General features: G+C 39.6%; 2 protein-coding genes across 2 annotated transcripts; one reads left to right on the forward strand and one right to left on the reverse strand.

The window, feature by feature from the left end:
• The first annotated feature begins 660 nt into the window (after positions 1-660).
• LOC110982099 (mitochondrial-processing peptidase subunit beta-like) lies at positions 661-11,787 on the forward strand. The gene is made up of 12 exons (XM_022240266.2): positions 661-744; positions 3,607-3,762; positions 4,720-4,806; positions 5,363-5,492; positions 5,685-5,883; positions 6,851-7,043; positions 7,465-7,569; positions 7,881-7,919; positions 8,541-8,635; positions 8,895-9,046; positions 10,106-10,270; positions 10,633-11,787. The coding sequence occupies exons 1-12, from the start codon at positions 682-684 to the stop codon at positions 10,695-10,697; spliced, it is 1,449 nt and encodes a 482-aa protein (XP_022095958.1). The 5' UTR covers positions 661-681; the 3' UTR covers positions 10,698-11,787.
• Positions 11,788-15,128: 3,341 nt separating this feature from the next.
• On the reverse strand, positions 15,129-20,148 carry LOC110982100 (uncharacterized). Its single transcript, XM_022240267.2, has 5 exons — positions 19,923-20,148; positions 18,023-19,226; positions 17,355-17,456; positions 17,163-17,255; positions 15,129-16,966 (listed from the first exon to the last, which is right to left on the reverse strand). Exons 2-5 carry the CDS (start codon positions 18,942-18,944, stop codon positions 16,662-16,664), a joined length of 1,422 nt encoding a protein of 473 aa, XP_022095959.2. The 5' UTR covers positions 18,945-19,226; positions 19,923-20,148; the 3' UTR covers positions 15,129-16,661.
• Positions 20,149-20,228: the final 80 nt, after the last annotated feature.

The raw sequence follows: 20,228 nt of genomic DNA on the forward strand, positions 1-20,228 counted from the left end.
CACCGGGAATTCGGGGGGGGGGAGTCCCCCCCCCTGGCTACGCCTTTGCTCTGGGGGTGCATAGACCTTTTTTGTGACCTCATTGCATTTGCCACTCCATGTACTGTACATGTACATGTACATGTACGTGTATATACATGTATAGTGACAAAAATACACAACGAAGGACCCAAGGCAGTGATACAGTTCTGACGGGAAATCTCTAGGAAATATAGAATTCAAAGAAAGCATGCCATGACACAGGATGGATTCAACGGAGATGTGTAAGTGTAGATTCACATTTCCGCAAATGGTATCCCCTAACGGCTAAAAGTAAACGTGTCTGTTTTTGTAATATATGAGACAATATATGCAACAATCTGAAGGCGATTTACAAACGGTAGGGCATTCATTTCTCGGAAAATTTAGTCTCATGCACTGTGAAAAAATACATTAAGAAATTCCACAGTTTTTGCCCCGAAGAAATTGGACCTCTTAAAATTCAGTCCTAGATCTGATTTATAGGACAAATTGGGTTGGTGACTTTTTCGATAGGGACACCGAAAGCACAAGATTCATACGACTTATAAAAAGGTTGTTTATTTCAAAATTTCGAATGGCCGTAATATGCCTCCTTATAAATGCGAATGAAAAAATGCCAACATGACGTCAGCAATACGATGCATTATTTATGAAGGCAAAATGGCGTCGTGGTTAGGGAGATCGTCTCTGCTCCTGGCAAGAATTTCGACATCACCAGCGTTGGTAATGCATCTTATGCCCTTAATTCATTAGTATAAATGATACTGATATTTCAGCATAATACAGTTTACAAGAAAGAATGATTTCTTACCGAATTTGAATGATTTTTATTGGCTCAATATATACCGCACTACCGTACCGGCATGACCGGCATGCGCAGCGCGAGTCTTCATGCCATCGATTCTCGACATGCTCGAGGTCGGAGGTTGTCCATTATTTTATTGCACTCGACGTCTGGCCAAAGGGGCAACTGTCCGTTCACTTTCTACAGGGATTTACAAGTTTTTATAAGAAGATAAGATAAGAATAACTGAAACCTTTTCAGTACAGTGAGGGAGATGTTTAGAAATTATACTTTTATAGTGCATAAAAAAACATAAACATGATACATTCATGTGGTGAAATTTCAGGCACATTTGATGTCCTACATGTCCTAGGCCTAAAACTAAAAGGTCAAGAGCTGAGTTTAGGCCTGTCAGTACTTCAGATTTTTCCCCATAGACCGCAACACTATTTTTGCCTCTTTGAGTTTTGAGTGTGAAATATGGAATAGCCATCAATTGACCACTCAGAGAGAAGAATCAAGAATCAGTGACGTCATCCCTACCTCGAGGATCATGTTTCATGATCTTGATTTCTAATATTATTAATGCCCAGTTTTCAGATGCAGCCATTGCGCCTCGACTGTTCTGGTTTTGAGTCAACGGGAAGAGCTCCATATACTGACCCCCTATAATAGCCTTAATAGCCATCAGAAAGCAAAAATGTGTCCTTAAACATTTTCTTTTTGTTTTCCTGTCACCCACAGATGAAAGCTGTACTGTGATTGGTCCAATTTGCTTCCATTCCATTGATCAATCACAGCTCAGCTTTCATTTGGATGGGGTCAGGAAAACAAAAGGAAAAGATACGAGCTGTATTTTGATTGGTCAAGCTAGCACACAGCTGACAGTGATTGAGAGTACATGCTGCTGATTTTCTGTAGTGTGGATGGGCAAAATTTTCAAGAATTTCACCATCTTAGTGAGGATATAAGGTGAATAAACCTTCCCATCTGACATCAAACTTCATCAAGAAGGCATGTATGAAATTTGATTGCTCCAATAGCTTTGGTGGAAGAGTAAGTTGGCACAATCAATATAGCCAAAGTGTGTTTATGGGAGTTTGTACATGGCTGTCTTAGAGGTTTGTATAAACCTTACAGTTCAATTGGTGTCCGTATGTGGAATTCTTTCTGAGTCAACTCTGACCCAAACTTACTCAGACCCATGCCCACTTGGACCCAATACCAACATGGACCCATAACCAACTCGGACCCGGACCCATCATGCCCATAGCCAACTTGGACCTACTTCCTAAACAGTAAGGCACTACTCTGTAGGCCTTAGTGATTCCTAATGTTTGATGGTTCTGTATGCAACAGCATTTGAAAAGTGCCCTGCAATCGTACCAGAGAAAACCTCCATTTGCACTTTCTTGATAAAATCTTCTCCTGAAAAGCCCATAATAATAGTAGACCTTTATGAAAGCACTTGGCATATGTGTATTTCATAGAGGGTAACCTACATTATTGGCAAAAAACGAGCTTCTTCCAACCATCCTGGCCAATAAATCCCTCGACAGTCCGCACACATCTGCATTAGTGTGGTTCCCTGACCACAGATTTCCCTGACGTCTCTATACATAGTCTTAATGAGACTAGTTAGAATTATTGGATTTGGTATCCGAATCAACATGAATGCTTGTTACACTGTGCCAGTTTACGTCCACAGAATGCAGATGCTATTCTCTGAAAAGGGATTTTTTTTTTGGTAGTTCTGAAAAGAGCAGTTTTTAATGTTTTCCTGTCATTCGACTCCATAGTTCAGTCTAAAACAGACAGGGCGACACGTTGTGGTTCATGAGTTGGTCAACGTACGAGTTAGTCGGCGTACAACTTGGTTGGCAAATGAGTTGACCAATCAGCATACGAGTTGGTCAGTGCATGTGTTGGCACGTATACGAGTTGACCTGTACCTACACCAAAAAGGTTTCCGTTATTTTATGACATTGCCGTGAAAATGAGGAACACATACAACCTTGTACTAAGTGAATGGAGAGTTGCCCTTGGCGAGATGTGAGTGTGATAAATGGAACAACCTCCAACTGCGAGAATCTTCTCCCCAAAAAAGCTGTCAAAACTAACATGACTAAGCGTAAATCATATCTCTTTTAAATGCATGGGATTTAGTTTTTGGACCGTGTAACCAGCTAGTTTTGGCAGAATTCACAGCTTTTAATTTCCATCCTGCCTCTCTTCCCAGCACAATCCACACAATCTGCATACCGTAGCCTCTTCTCTAGAGATTTGTGGGCTGTTTACACAATGCATCTTACATTGCACATATGGAAGGTCACAACCATCTGATATCTGCGTGATCATTTTGGAAATGCGGGAGTATGGCAGGGTGCGCGTTATATGCTGCACTGTGAAGCTGGTCACACACTTGTTAAAGGTCGAGCCGACACTGGATGTTTGTGACGTTGTGCATGCCCAGTGTGTAATGCATTGTGTACATTGTTTCCAGTGCATACAACTAGTGCCAAAAAAAAAGACCTGTAACCTGTCGAAACTTCCGTAACGATATCCACTGTGAAAAAAAAAAAGAGCTCAGAGGCAAATCAGTTTCTCTACCCTCACTCTTTCTGACTTTTGTAGCACAGAAATCATTCAGTCATTGAGTTAGATACTTTGCAATATTAATTCACATCCCATGACATATTAATCGTCCTCAGTTTATGTTGTCATATGCAGGTATGATTTGTCTCCATTCTGATCTCTGACACTTTTTCTCTGGTATTCTAACCTACTTATCCTTCCTGAAGGCACGGCCAGCCAGTGTGACTGTAGGTCGCAGGTACCAGTCTACTCAGTCTGCTGCGTATCAACAAACACTTGTCAATGTGCCTGAAACAAAGATGTCAACTCTGAGCAACGGTTTCCGAGTTACTTCAGAAGATTCTGGAATGCCCACATGCACAGTAAGTCTGTCTGTGCAGTAAAAAAAAAAAAGAGATGAAAATCGCTATCAGTGTCCTTAATTTTGCTGCAGTTGGTAGTTGAATATGACATGACCTTTACCCTCATTACATGGTGAGCAGAAAATAAATTCTTTTATTGACTATGAGTGTTACATATGCCATTGGAGAAGACTGCTCTTAACCTGACATCCTAGATTGTTTGAAATCCACCAGGAAGTATGGGACTAATTTGCAGGTAGATAAGGGGTACAGCACATGTACATGTAGAGCCCCACTGTCCACATGACACTTTAAGCTCCTTGAAAGTTATTTACATGTACCAAGAATAGTACAATAGGGAAGTACGTAGGGCAGAAAGTTTGAGGGACAAATGCCTGGACAGTTAGGTTTGTCACATAGCTTGAGCACTTTGTAGATAACATCCCCATTAATTCCCTACATAGAAGACCAGGCAATGCCTCTAATATTGAAACCAAATGACAAGTGTTCCAAACATTTCTTTGGGAATCCTAAGGAGACCTATAGCTGAAACATTCAGGATTTTTGGAAAAAATGCTGGAGGGATTGCATCAAATAATTTAATACCCCGTCAAATCTAAGAGACTAAGCTATAAGCCAGGATTGATAAATGCGTTGTTTTGAGATGAGAAGGAAATTGGGCCTCCTTATCTCCTTATAAATGTTATTTGATTATTTCGTGGGTTCCAGCCGACTTAGATCTTCCCTTTCATTGTGCCGTATTTTCCATTTGGCAGGATGTGAAAAATAGTTGAAATTTGATTTGTTATTACATCTGAGAAAATTTTCAGACCCTGCAAGGTTGGTTGATTAAGTAGTTGCTTCAATTCTGCCTCCAGTAAATTGTTCTCTTGTTTAGTCTTCGATTTCTTACTGGAATGGAACAACGAAACCTGATTTTCTTTGTGTGTGTTTTTCTTTTTTGTCTGGGTTCATTAGGTTGGACTTTGGATCGATGCTGGAAGCAGGTACGAGAATGAGAAGAACAATGGTACCGCTCATTTTCTGGAACACATGGCTTTCAAGGTACATTCTCCCATTGAAAACTAGCAAAGAACTACCATTTACTTTAGCAATCCAAGTTCAGCAAGAGAAGTTGATTTGTTTGTTGTCAAATGTAGTCTCCTGTCAGTAAAACTAACTTACATAATGAAAGGCTTAAATCTGCATTGTGGAAGATCGAAAGTTTGTCATGTTCTCTCTTAATGGGTTACGACATCAAAGTGCAGTACATGTTGGCGCTATGAATATTAGATGAACAGAACATGGTCAGGGAGTAGATGATTGTATAGAAACCATAGGTTAGAAAGATACAGACTGTAACTGAACTGTAAAGTCACATCGTTACCTAAGCCTTGGCTCAAGATATTGATTCTGCTAAGGATCGAGTTTTCTGTTCAAGAAGCCTTCATCCATTTTACCCAGGGTAATCCTCTTTGGATTGGGGATCGTTAGGGTAAAGCAGAAGCACAGAATTTACCTGGCAAATTACTGAGTTAGAGTCTACATGAAACGGTAATGTGACATTATCAGACTGATCTGAGCTATGGTTTTTAACCTTAATTTATTGACCTACTCACAGGGCACCAAAAATCGATCCCAGATGGAGTTGGAGCTAGAAATTGAGAATATGGGAGCCCATCTCAATGCCTACACTTCTAGAGAACAGACTGTTTATTATGCTAAGAGCTTCTCTAACGATTTACCTAAAGGTGAGCTATGGAGGACTGACTGTAGTCTCCTATTATTACAAGAAGCTAAGCCTTAATTGTAGAATACTGTAACTTTCTTAAATATTTGCTAGAAATCTTGAATCTTCCAAATTAAAACTTTGCAGTATTTTCAAGAGATGTTATGCCCCAGGTAAAGTAACAGCGATCAGTTTCTTTATTCCTTCCTGATAGCTGTTGAAATCCTGTCCGACATCATCCAAAACAGTACCCTTGGAGAGGCAGAGATTGAGAGGGAACGAGGGGTGATTCTTCGGGAGATGCAGGAAGTTGAGACAAATCTTCAAGAGGTCATCTTTGATCATCTGCATGCGACTGCTTACCAGGGCACAGCGTTAGGCAGGACCATCCTAGGGCCCACCGAGAACATCAAGTAAGTACAGACTGAATTTTGCATAAATTTCTTGTCCTTCTTAGTCATGACAAACACTTTACACAAACTCTGCTGCAATTTCAGAACGCAGCAAAGTTTAAATCAGAAAAAAACTGTAAATGTTGTCTCAGAGTGACAGCTATTGGGAACAACTCCCCATAAGAAGTCTTAAATCTTTGGTTTTTTTAAAATGTTTCAAACAATTTTTGTTTCACAAAGTTTATAGTCTTGTCACTGAAAACGAAATGGATTTCTAAAGAAAGCATCTCAGTATTTCTAATCTCTGTAATTGGCTACAGCTCCAGTGGCATATTTCAAAGGAATTTTCCTTTATCCTTAGTAATTTAAAAAAGAATGGCTACGTTTTGTGTAAATTCAAATTTGGAATATTCAGTTTTGCCCTTCTTTTCTGCTTGGGGATCAAATCCCATGTAGTCTAATATCGGCTTGAATCTCCTAAGTTGTTGCTGCTATTTTCCTGAAATCCTCCAAACCCTTTTGGTGGATAATTTAACCCTAACAGTACTGGGCGTTGTTTGGTTTAGAGTACTCAGTACTACAAAATACTATGTAACACTCTGAGCCTGAAGGACATAACGCTACAAATTACTATTTCTGGCTAGGTTTATGCCGTTGTTACTCGTACAGAGAACAATGAAACCATGCATTCATAGTGCCACAGTACTGTATGGTACATTGTCTTCTCTAGTGTATTTTATGGCTTCAGAGAATAATAATGTCATGTCCTCTTGCAAGCAAAAGGGCTGAGTACTACATTTTACTACTAAGTAGTACTTTCTAGCATTCGGTACTGTTAGGGTTAAAGATCTCAGAGTCCTCTTATGCAGACCGTGCTTCAAGAAGTATTGACTTATTTTGTTTGGCAATTTCTTTCCTAGCCCAGTGTGACTTGACTTCTGTCAATCTTGTTCTTATGAAGATGGCTATTTGCCTTTGTCCTTCGTAGGTCCATCAACCGTAATGACTTAGTAGAGTACATCTCCACCCACTACAAGGGACCACGCATCGTGCTGGCAGCAGCCGGTGGGGTCAATCATGATGAACTGGTGGGCTTGGCTGAGAAGCACTTTGGTAATCTGGGTATCGACTATGAGAATGAAATCCCTGTATTGCCACCGTGTAGGTTCACCGGCAGCGAGGTTAGTGTGTAGTAAGCTTGATGGTTGTTGGTAATTATGAAGGGTGTTACTGGAAGGTAGAAATCTTAACTATTGACTCGGATCACTGAAATCTTGAACATACAATGTGGAATTCAAGGATGGATTTGATATTTACTTTTGCAGTGAATCTAATGAAATGATCTCATTGCTCTGTTTATTTTCCTGAGTGGAGAGAGGCAGTTAAAATATTTTACCAACATGAATTGCAGGCCCACTGGACAAACATTGTTTAATTACCCACATTTTCAAGTTTGATGACTTAGGCGGTAGTACCCTACAAGGTCTAGGCATCTAAAGTTTCCTTTTTAATGGTATCCATCCTAACAATATGAGTGCCCATGTGGCATTTCTGTCATTGTTTCATCATCTACCTTTTTATCTTGTGGTTTTACCCCATCAGATCCGTGTTCGTGATGACAGTATGCCACTGGCCCATATTGCATTGGCTGTGGAGGGAGTTGGTTGGGCCCATCCTGACAACATACCACTCATGGTTGCCAATACGGTACATAGATTCCTTCAAAGCTCATCAGATTAAATTTTTTGGAAAAAAAATGAAATACAGTTTTTCAGATTCATTCATACAGTTTTCAAACTGCTCATTTCCTCATGAAAAAAGTGCACAAATATGATGAGTCTCTAATAATGCCAGCTTGTAATGCAGCGACCCCAAGACCTTCTCCAATAATGCCAGCTTGTAATGTAGCGACCTCAAGACCTTGAGTTCATAATATCGAACTATAGCTTGTCTAGAACTCATTTTTCAACTAGTTGCATATTTTATTGCAATTAATCTGTTGTCTATTTTCCTTTCAGCTGATTGGAAGCTGGGATCGCTCCTGTGGTGGTGGTGCTGTAAGTAAAACTTGATTGACCCTATTAAACAGTCCTCAGGAAATCAGTTTCAGTGTTACTTTTCGTTCTCACATATACTGAGGCTTTATTGATAAAGTTATAGAGAGGCTTTGCTGACCTTTTTCAACCAAAGTTTTTAAAAATTGCATCGAAGACTCATTGAAATTTAGAAGATCTTCTATCAAATCGTATTTTGAACCTAATAAAAACAAACATTAGTTTACGTGATGCTGGCTGACAGCCTTTTTTTATCTGCCAAAACTTTACAAACCATGCAGGTAAGTGTAACAGGTGACAAAAGCAGTGGTATCTTGTTGGGGGGGGGAATAGCTGCCCAGTCTGAAACAATGGGAGCGAGCCACATTAAACATTGCCACTGTTAGATCTTGAGGTGGCTGGCAGCCTTGGAAACTGAGGCTGTTTGGCCTTAGGGGACAGTGGACTTGCTAGACCTGGCTTACTACTTGGGCAACAATTATTCCTTGTGATCGGCCAAACTCTCCTAGGAGGGTAAGGCCAATCATGTAAATAAAGAACAAAAGCTTGTTGTGCAAAAGATCAAGTCCCACTTGCCACTCGGTTGCTTAGCTTTCAAATGACTATTTGACTCTTTCCTTTCAGAATGTAGCCAGTAGACTTGCACAAGCCGCCTTTGAGGGTAACTTGTGCCACTCTTTCCAGTCATTCAACACATGCTACACTGACACGGGACTGTGGTAAGTTTAGGCAAACTCTGTCAATTGTGTCCGGTCATAACCAAGTACAGTACTGCCACAAACAGCTAATAAGTTTCATGTTTTTAGAGAATCTTTGGTTTGAACATACCAAGATACAATCAACTAAACATTTTCCCTATTGCAGATAGGCTCTGCTATCGCCAAATATTTAGAGTAACAAACACTGCATAATGATTTCTCTTTGGCTGAAAATTCACCCCAGAAAATTGCTGAAATTGTCATTTTGCTTGCATTGTAGGGGAATCTACATGGTTTGTGATGGCTTGTCCATTGAAGACATGATGTATCATGCCCAGTCAGAATGGATGTATCTGTGTACCAGTGTGACAGAGAGTGAAGTGACCAGAGCCAAGAATCTGCTTAAAACCAACATGCTGCTGCAGCTAGATGGTAAACCAAGTCTCTGTATGACACAAGCCACGTCCGAATCACTTGGCTATGGCTTGAAATTCCACATCTATGGGAACAGGCTGTGGTCACTACCGTAAACTCCTGTGTCATTTCAAGCCGCAACCGAGTAATTTGGAAACAGAGATTACTGAGCAGAAACAAGTGCTTTGTTAAAATTTGCGAGGGACCAATCACAAGGCATTTGCATCACATGGCCTTTGATTGGTAATCCATTTTTGCCTAGCATTTGTTATGTGCAAGGTTGGGTGCCTAGCAGCTCCATGCTGTTGTTGGTTCATCCAAAACTTCCAGATCTTAAGATTATAGAAATGAATATTAATGGAAATTAAGAGATTTTGGAACTGAAGAAAATGGTCACCATTATTAGCCTGGAGTATTGGTACATATGGGCGTAGTGACCTTTTTCTCTGTCCCTACTAATAAGGAAATGTTCGTCCAACTTCAATGCTAAATATCTCAAGTTGGCAACAATGAATTTTAAATTGCATTGGTACAAACCAACGTGTTTTGGAATGTGCAGATGATGTCTGTAATGGTCTTTTTGCGCAGCTAATCAAATTTTTGCAAATGGAACTTTTCATTGGTGTTTTTTTCCATGTGCTCCATCATTTAACCCCTTTGCGCTGGGAACCATCGACAGCCGCTGCTTTGTGTGAGGATTAGTGCATACCACACATACATTGTATTCATCATGCAGCTACTGTTTCAATTGGGCCTGCTGATGGACAGAGCTTTGCATTCTGGGCATACCACAGCCCAGCAGTCCCGGTCAAAAGAATCCCGGCGTTAAGGGGTTAAGAAAAGGACCCGGTAACGGAAACACACAATCCGTTGCAGGCTGCTAGAACAGGTCTTATGATTGGTCAGATTACACGAGATTTGTGATGAAGTAGCCCATCCAAATAGGGTAATACTCCAGACTGATTATGGGACAGTCAGTCGAGCACCGAGGAAGGCACAAGTAAAGCCAAACAAAACCTGTCTGCCTGTACAAGACTTTTCAAACAAACTGGACGTGAACCTGTCTGTCTTTTGTAGGTTCAACTCCCATCTGTGAGGATATTGGCCGCCAAGCTCTGTGTTACAATCGTCGTATCCCATTACCTGAGCTGGATGCACGCATCGAAGCTGTCAATGCTAAGGTCATCAGAGATGTCTGCTCTCGCCACATCTATGACAAGTGCCCGGCATTGGCAGGAATCGGTCAGTCATTATTTAGAGTTTTATTTCTGTTGTCATAGTTTTGATGTTAGCTGGGAAAAATCTCCACTGTGGATAAAAACCCAGTGGTCGAAGTGTCATCATTTTGTATAAAGGTTTGAATTACCACTTTTCAACATCTACATAAAATTCTCAATGAATGGAAGATCAAGTTCACACTAAAAAAAGAGCCTTTGTTTGGCCGCAAAGTTTGTTGACAAGCTTTCAAAGTGCACAGTTAAGTCACTTGTTTAATACACATTGTTTTCATTCATGATTTTCTGGCATAATTAGTTGAATAAAAATTTCTGTTGGAGTTTAATTTCTCCATAATTTCTGGGTTTTTTTGTATTATTTGTCAACAGGTCCAATTGAGCAGATTCCTGACTATAACAGAATTCGTGGTTCCATGTACTGGATACGATTGTAATGACTAGCTGAACGGCATGAATTGGCAAGATTTCTGCTCATACACTAGCGTTTGCAGGCGAGGCCCTGTTTAATTAGTTGAAACACTCAAATTTTGTTGTGCATTTTTAGCAGTTTTGGGAGTAACTTGTACAGGTTGTGAAACACTTAACAAAGATGGTGTTTCCATTTTATTTATGAAGACTGCTACCGAAGGAAAACTGACATCTACAATGTGTAGTGAAATCATTACCTGCAAATATTTCCTCAAACCTAAAATTGCTCTGATCCATATTTGAGTCAGTCGGCCTGAAAATGTACAAATTTATAAACATAGTCTATTCCTCTCCAGGTTTTTAATTCTTGTATTTCAAAGAAGTTTTACTTCTGGTCTGGCTTCACGTAATCCTTTCCCTTTGTGAATAATGAGGAAAATGTCAAATCTATGAATTTCAAACGTTAAAAACCCCAGGGGAATAGTAATATGTGACCTGCTCTGCAGAACGGTACATTATTTTGCAAAAATGAAAAAAAATAGCCTCCAGTGTAATCTTTCATTCGGTATACTGCAGATCTCAGTAATGGAGCCTCAACTGTTCTAGAGATATTTGTGACATTTACCCAGAGTTGCTTCCGTGGAGTTCAACTTCACACAGCTGAGAAAACAGGCTTTGAAAAAAGTGAGTCTGATACAGACTTGGGCTTGGAGGACTTACCCAGCAATCCACACGGTTTTATTTCAAATAGTTACTTGTCAAAGATGTGATTTCTGAAGGAAAACAAAACCGAAAATAAATTTGAGAAATTCACTCTCTCAAGTTCGAGCAGACATTGCATAGAAAGGCATAGCGCAACTTCACCCTTTCTCAGAGATGTCAAAATATATGTGAATGCCATTCTGAATTATTTTTCTAAGGTAAAATTACAGTAATTCTTTTTTCCCAAATCCAAGCTTATAGGAGCGTTGCACTCTTCAGAATCTTCCTGTGTTAGGAGGTTTGGTTTTCACCTCATTTGTGGTCAGAATGTAATGACTGCAAATAACCAAACATTTTCAGAGTAACTAATCTCACTGACAGAATAATTTGTATTAAATTTGTTAAGTTCCACTACTTTTTTTATTTGTGACAAGGTGTCCAGTGTCTCGGTGATGAGATGATTTAGTATGTAACCGCAGTCAACCTTTGAAAAGGGTTAGTCAGCTTAACAGCAAGAAACAAGATTTTGAACTGTTTCCATGGTCAACCTCATTCCCAAGGTGTGGATGTGTTTTCAGTACATCCCCCTGTCCCTCTTAAAAAGCCCAAAAGTCTATGCATTCATTTACTTTGGTGTATAAAGTTGTTGTCAACTTATGCACTTACATGTAACTTGAAGTGGGCACATGAACTGCCCACCATCATACACACTCTCAAAAAAACAAAACAAAGAAAAACTCATGGTAAGTTTATTTCCTTTTGACAAAAAAAGGCCAGTTCAAATCCAATTTTATTTCAATCACTTCAAGCAATAATATCAATCTTAATCTGTACAATTTGTCAAACAATTCTCAAATGTGGAAATCTTGTAAAAACTACAGAATACAAGGGGCTTGGAATACTTTGGCTGATTGAAATACGCATTTCAGGTATTGCTTGGTAATAACCAACCGCTCTAAGAATTTAACAATTCAACCCTAACATCGGCAAAGCATTGTCATGACATCTGAAAAGATGCAAGGTTTACACCCAAGACCACACGTTTTTATCTAAAAGAAATTTATACATCTTGGTATGAAAAATCCTATCAGTACCCGGGCTTAGAATTTTAAAGTGGCAGTGACTAATTCCAATGTGTCAACCACTCTTCCCACTTAAATACATGTCCAACAGATACATTAAATTCAGCTCATTAGCACACATTTCCTTTCTTTTATTCAGGCATTGTGTTTCAATTTTGAAAGGTTTACCCACAATGCATCAATATCAACAATGAATTGGCACACCCTCCACCTCACTGTCAAAGAACATAAGCCATGTTACTCTAATGTGGCACTTTTGTTAATTGATAAAAGTTCAAGAAGTGCAAGCACACCCACTTCCCTCACTGTTGTGGGGACATACAGTGGACATTTCACCAATTTTGTGGGGACAGAAAACGTAGAGACTCGGAAATGTTCCCACAACTCGGTTCAAATTTCCCTAACAAGACCTTGTCCACTGAACATGGTGAATGCCTACCCACCCGTTCTTCCACCCGTTAAAAATGCAAGCACACAATGCAAGACGTGTGAACAACTCACTAGTCAAACTATTAATATAGCAAAAGCCCATCACTCATATTCTTCCATCATGTTCCTGTTATTCTCGACCATGACTGCCAAAAGCTTGCAATTATTTCCAAGTTCCTTTGGTGTTTACCAACAAATAAGGCTAACAAGAATCAACACCTGGTCTCAAACAGTGGAAGAGCGTAGCCAAACCATCTCGCTTTCAATCGACCGATTGTGCCCGCTAAATGTTCAAACTTGCTTTAGGCTGGAACATTTTAACCCTAACTCCTTGGGGTGTGTGAAAATCATTATGGAATTGTACGATTTGGCTCTATTACTATCATGGTTTTAAGCTACAGGAAATCTTGCATCTACTTACTCACATATTGCCATTCATGTTCTGAATGTACATGTATGTCATTGTGTTTACAGTTTCAAAGAATCATCAACTGACTTTCTTCAGAAGTCTTGTGAAATCCAGCCTATGACAAATTGCAGTCACTATCACATTCCAAACGTGTACATGTACTGTTCTGATAGAAAAATAACACTGAGTGTAAATTTTGAAAATGTTTTCACTATTTACTGTTTCCAGAGCTCAGCCATTCCCATCTACTGAAGTGTTTTAGAGGCACTTCACAGTAATGGCTAATATGAAATGTTATAGACATAACCAAATTGCAAAAAATTATGAAAAAAACCACTACGTGGTGTAATAGGCCTCATCTCTTCTTGTTTTACTATCTATTTTGCGTGCCCACATTTGGCAGCTAAAGCTGAGCATAGTTACCATAAGTACATGTATGTATACCTATGCATTCTACCAATGGCAAGACTAAAGGAATAGTACTGAAAACACTGAACACCAAATTCCTTGACCGCAGCTGGTTGAAAGTTCTGTGATTGAACACTATGAACAGTGTTCACAAACTCACAGTATTTCTAGAAATGGCCCGACCTTGCCAGGGAGGCTGGAGCCACAAGCTCATTCCTGATGATTCTGATGACACAGCGTGATTCAGGGGACCATACTTCATAGACCAAGCAGGTGCATTCCATTACCTTACACAGGGCAACCCTGATCTTGGGATGGCCTTATGTGCGGTGTCCAACAAGCAAGACGGTGGGGATGACGTTACACCCAAGTCAACTCATGGAAGATAATGGAATGTACCCACTGAATGATTGCTACAAGTAATTAAAAAGCGGCTTCACTAGCAAACAACATAATAATATCAAAGGGTCTGTACTTTGCAAGTCTAGCCTCACTTCCATTCTTTGCAAGGAAGGAACACATTCAGCCACAGGTGCCTTTGTCACTATGAGACGGGCCTACTTCTTGGAATGTTCATGTATTATGTACCCTACATGTATATTCATTCTTTTAATACCAGTACAAACATACTTGTCACAATAGAGGTGCACCTTTTCAGTAGTCATAAACAGGTTAAGTTGTTTCTCATTGGCTGATCAATATGGAGATTTTGGTTTAACATTATTATTCAAAATTCTTACCCAATCAAAATTGGCAAAGAAATTGAACAACTTGAAGAAACAACTAAACCACGTGTTTGCCATAACAGCCAAAACACACCCCAAAATAAAATGCTAAAATGGTTTGATAACTTGGAATGTCTACTAGGAAAAATGCAAACTCTGTACTTCACAGCTACTGAAATGTACGTTGTAGATCCTGAAAATCGACTTTAAAAACGTTTGAAACACTGAGTGCCAGCACACAGTGTGTATACGTATACAATACTGAAGAATCTACATGTATGTTTGTACATGTCATCAATACTAACATTCCTACAGGTACTTTTTAATTATTTACAGGTAGTTTGACAATTGTCTCTATTTACAAGTTCAACAACATTACAGTTAATTTCAAAAGCGATTTCCCTCTTATGTGCAAACAGTGGAAAAAAATGTGTCTGAAATGCCAGTTTCCTCAAGGTAAATTTCTTTTAAAAATTCAGCATGGAAACTATCAAATACTATTTTTCAAGATGTATTTTTTTTTTGCGTTGGGGAGATGTTACTTATATATAACAGGTTTGCCCTTACCCAACGTATATTAATAAGCACTGTATGCTCAGTGCTTGTCTGAGAGCTTGCGAAAAAAACCTCACAAGCTTACTGGGGTGGGACTCGAACCCACCCGAGTAAGCTTGTGAGGTTTTTTTCGCAAGCTCTCAGACAAGCACTGAGCATACAGTGCTTATTAATATACGTTGGGTAAGGGCAAACCTGTTATATATTATCAAATACTAATACGCCCATCCAATGTTATGTTTTGTTTACATGTTTACTTTACTTTTGGAGCCAAGGGTGTTGGCATATTCAAAGCTCCGTAAGAAAGTGTACATGTTAAAAAATATTCCACATACATTCTTATAGTACCTAGGCACGGACACAATTATACAACATTTGGCAGGAGTAACTCCTACTTTCCCTCAATGTTTTAACCACAAATCAAAACCTCAGGAAAAGAATCTATATGAACAAATGATATTCTTTGAATCTCTCGCTGTTAACACCTAACAAAAGAAGAACTCAGATGCTCATTGTTAGTGTGCTTGTGGGTTTCTTTTCTTAGATGTTCATAGAGTATGTCATATCCTTCAACCTGAATCTGCTGGCAAATCCAACCTTCTCAGTTAGCAACAGGTTGATAAATCCTCTACTTCACAACCCATGCCATGTTATATTGCATAACATGTGGCTCTGTGTCCAAACTTGCTTCACAAGAAAGAATTAACCAGGTTTTTTAATTGTTGGGTTTTGGAGGGTTCAGGAAGGTTCATCATACTTTAACCCCCCCTCCCCCTCCGGAAATTTATTGATAAAAGTAGTGTGCACATTTAACAGGGTAAAGTACTGTAATAACTTTAAAAAATGAATACAAATTTCTGGTTTCACTTTTAACCAACCTCATAGCTTTCACTAAGCTGACTTGGTATTTCAAAAAGCAAGGTCATAACATAAGAAATTGTCCCCTAAATGCAGGGATTGCCTACTAACCAATACATCTACCATTGATATTTGGTAAGAAATTTATACCAATGGCATCAGTAACTACGTGTATAGCTGTTATGTTAAAAGTCAAAATGAACTTCAACAAAATTTACTAAAAACCCTAAGGTTGTGGCAGTGAGGGTACGACTGAATACAAAGGCTGTTTCAATAAATTGGCTCATGACAGGTTACAGATACATGTACTTGGCAACACTGTAAGTACACCTGATACTGGTAAGTCCCACTGGTAAAGCCATGCTACCGGTTAGTCCCACTGGTAAAGCCATGATGCTTGTGATACAAGTAATCTCATAATCAGGATATCTGCCACCGTGTGTCATTGCCAGATTTGGTTGCAAGGATATCCTGGACTTTTCGGATGTTTTCAATTCAAAGTACACAGTGTCTGGAAGCGGGGAAGTGGCTGCTTGTAAAATGCACGTACACAAATGACACTCAAAGCGTTATTACTAAATAGTAAATTGATTAGATTGTTATGTTTCTTTGCAAAAGTTTGGAATGCTTTTATGGATTGTATTTACAAAACAATCATTTCAAAAACAAAAACTTGTGGTCCAACATTCTGTATTTTCATCGTTTGGGTTTTCCAAATCATTGTTTTGCTAAAAATTTCAACTCCTTTAATTGCATTTGGGTTCACTACATGGTTAAGAGTGATTCCATTTTCAGTTCAATGCTATGAGAGAGAGAGATAACTTAAAGATATTTGTCAAGAGTACGAGACAACCTGATGAGTGAGCAAAACTCCAAACCTTCCTTGAGTCTTGCTTTCATGATGGTAGCATCACTCTGCTCTGGATGTCTACTCCACCATCTCATCAGCACCGCGGTTGTTTTGTCGCTCGTTGTTCCCTCACATTCCTCCAATGTCTTGATGTCCATCTCCAGGTTACCATCCTCGGACATGGGTAGGCGACGAGCAAACGTCTTCCAGTTGGTGGTCTGAGCAATCAACTTAGCAATTGTTTCTAAGGAGTCCTTGGGCATCATCTTTTGACATGCTAAAAATTGGTAGATCACACAAGTCTTGATATACTAGTGACATAACAAGTCCGATTTCCTGAACTTATAAACTCGACGTTTCAGACCTTAAAGAGTTTTCTAACAACTTTGTATGATGTTTTCACTTTGCTCAACATGTTCTTTTCTAACAAGAATTTTCAAGAACTCGTGTATTTAATGTTACCAAGTGCCTACCTGTATCATGGCCGCTGTCAGTTTGTGTGGTCAGATTAGCCCACTCGAATGCATGTTGCTTTTGTGACTGATGGCTAGATTGGTTCTGATACACTACGAGAGAATACATCGTAAAAGAATCAAAATGTTGTAGAAGTTTACAATTAAGTGTTGAATATTCCTCAAAGAAAGATCAAAGAGAATGCTACTTACGATGGAATGTGCAGTTGCTTGGAGAGTCAAATAAATAGTTGCCGGTGCCAGATACTTTGTACTCTTTGGGCATTGACAAGACATTGTGACTGTATTGCACATCTACAAAATGAAGACACAATTTCTTTAATTACCATGGAGTGGACATGGATAAGAGTATCACAGGATGTAATTCCACAAATCGCAATCTAAGATTGTCAGTGATTTACATCATTTACATGCAATGAACCTGAAGATAATCAGACATGGCATTATGCCATTGTTTACCACAATTTTATTATCATGCACTTGATTTGGAGTTGACCTCCAACTAAATTCTGACCTTCACACGAGCCATTTTAAAGTTTACCATGATCGCAACCAAAATAGTATGCTTTTGTCAAAATGGTCTGGACACTGAAGTCTGGCATCACCCAAGAGCAATTCCTACATAAATCTGACCCAATTCCTGCCATTGGAATTTAAAAGTCAAGTGCAACTTAACATTAATTGAAACCCCCAGGTACCTGTAGCTTGGATTATACAGGTGTGATATGGAACAGAAAATACTAGTAGCTCATAAAATGTACAGAGAACTTGCGTATCAGGACTAACAGTACATGTGCATTTAAGAGAATCCTGCCTGAGTTAGTTCAAGCAATGGAAGATATTTTAAGACCATAATGTACCTGATTGGACGGAGGGAGACATCTTCTGCTTCTTTATCATGCTGTTCATGTTAGGATCTTCTTTCCCCGTCTCTTCCAGATACATCTTTCTCTTTGCAACTTCCTCTGATGTCTTAGATTCTGTGGATGGATTACTGTTTGGCTGCTGACCCTGTGTGGTTGCAACACTTATTGCACGACAGGCTGGAATGTCATCGTTTCTGGAGGCTATATTTGTGTCTCTGATGTCTGCTTTCAGACAACCACTTGATGGCTGTGATGACTTTGATACTGTTGTGTTTGATGGAGACTTTGGCAGGTCATCCCCTGGCTCAGGATAATACTGATTATTAGGGAGCTGTTGTGGATATTCAGAGCGATCTCCCGTCAAGCTGAAGGCTGGCATGACTTGGCCTTGGTCAGGCTCATCGAACCCTCCCCTTGGCATATTGTCAGGGTTACTGTTTCCTTGGAGACATCTTGTAAAACCAGATGGGCTTTTTTCTATTACATCAAGGTCAATTTTATCATCTGTAACAGATTCCATTGCATGCTGACAACCAATGCCGAGTGGAAGATTGTTTATATCCTTCCGAGGTTCCCAGGATCGGTATAAATCTGAAGGGAAAGATCCATTGCCTTGATTGTCAGCTTCGGGAGTGAGGGACAATCCTTCATGGCCATTCATGCCCTTACAAATCATCTTACTGAGGGATGCACTCTCATCCAGAGATGTTCCATGTTCACGCCTGTCCTCCCTTGGTTCTTGAGCTGATGGGTGGGAAGATGCCAACCAGTGATCCTTCTGCATAACGTCATTCTGAAAGACATCTTCAGTGTTATGCTTCCCTGTCCAAATTCCTTGCTCTCCATTGTCTCTAAATGTGATACATCCCACTTGGCCAAAACTCTTAGGCAAGCTATAACTGTCCGCCTCATCCATTATTCAAGTACTCAACAGCACCAGTTGGAGAACATTGGCACTGAACCCTTTGGAAATTTACCACCAAGTGTTTCTCATTTATGTATCACTGAATTCATACTGTTGAAATCTATCTACAAAGTCAGGTACAACTTATTTGTACTTTGCCCTGACAGACTCCTGAATTCCTTGATTATCATATTCCGGAAGCTGCAATGGACAGCACCAAAGTCATGTGATGAGTAGAAGGTTGATGCAGCATAACTGGAGGATACAAAAATGTACATGGACTGATGGCAAGATCTATGGGAAATAAAAAGGATAAATGATAGATTTCGATTTACATGGTATCACATCGCTGACATGTCTACATGTACAAGTATACATGTGCTTAACTCTAACCTTTATAAAATCTCAAATCCTTCAGATTTGGGAAAATGTTTGCAGCATTGGGAGTACGACCCACGAACAACAAATCAAGCTGTTCGTGAAAATACCAGAACAAGCCGCCCAAACTCGGCCTACAGTACTTCATGGTCAACATGGTCAATGTCATCCAAAACTAAATAACAAAATATGGCCTCTATGAGGGTATTCCATGCAAGCCCTCTATCATTTGTCTATTGCATCCAACATATCTTCGCTTCACCAATCATTCAAATTCTGACATGTCTGCTTATAGATGTACATTCTACAACAAGGCCGTACTAGTAGGCTACACCTGCTGCACAAAGAAAGCAGCGTGTTTGGCCTTTTTAATATCTCCACGGTTTGGGCATGTTGGTTGGTGGTGTTCTTTGTCAATGAACTCTCTCCAATAAACAATGTCTCACAACCAAGCATGTATTGCATTGCTATCTAGTCTAATCATGGAGGAAGGATGTTTTCCTTCCTCCATGGTCTAATTATCTGATAATCCAGACCGTACCAATGAATCAACTAAGGCCTAGGCCACATAATTCCAACAAGAATACGCTTTCTTTGTTAAACTTAACTCACCGCAAACCCCAAACTTAAATCATGTGTTCCACTGGGAAAAGACACTGAGATCCACGCCAATTGCATCTGCCAGAAGATGACCCCCAACAACAAACGTAAACAGACGCTAAAGTCCCTGGGAATTGGATGAGATCGATCGAGGATCGATATTATTATTAGATACACGCGCGATTAGATTGTTCTCGTACGTCCGCGCCGCAAGTACAGTTGGTGCAGCCTGGAGCTAGCCAGCCAACAATAAAAAAAGGGAAGTCCCCTTTTTGGTCTCGAGCTTGAAAGACTATTGCAGAGTTTACATTTGTTCAG

The sequence above is a fragment of the Acanthaster planci genome, linkage group LG04 (assembly GCF_054643075.1).
Source record: "Acanthaster planci isolate LZ-2023a linkage group LG04, COTS_SCS, whole genome shotgun sequence".
NCBI classification, from domain to species: domain Eukaryota; kingdom Metazoa; phylum Echinodermata; class Asteroidea; order Valvatida; family Acanthasteridae; genus Acanthaster; species Acanthaster planci.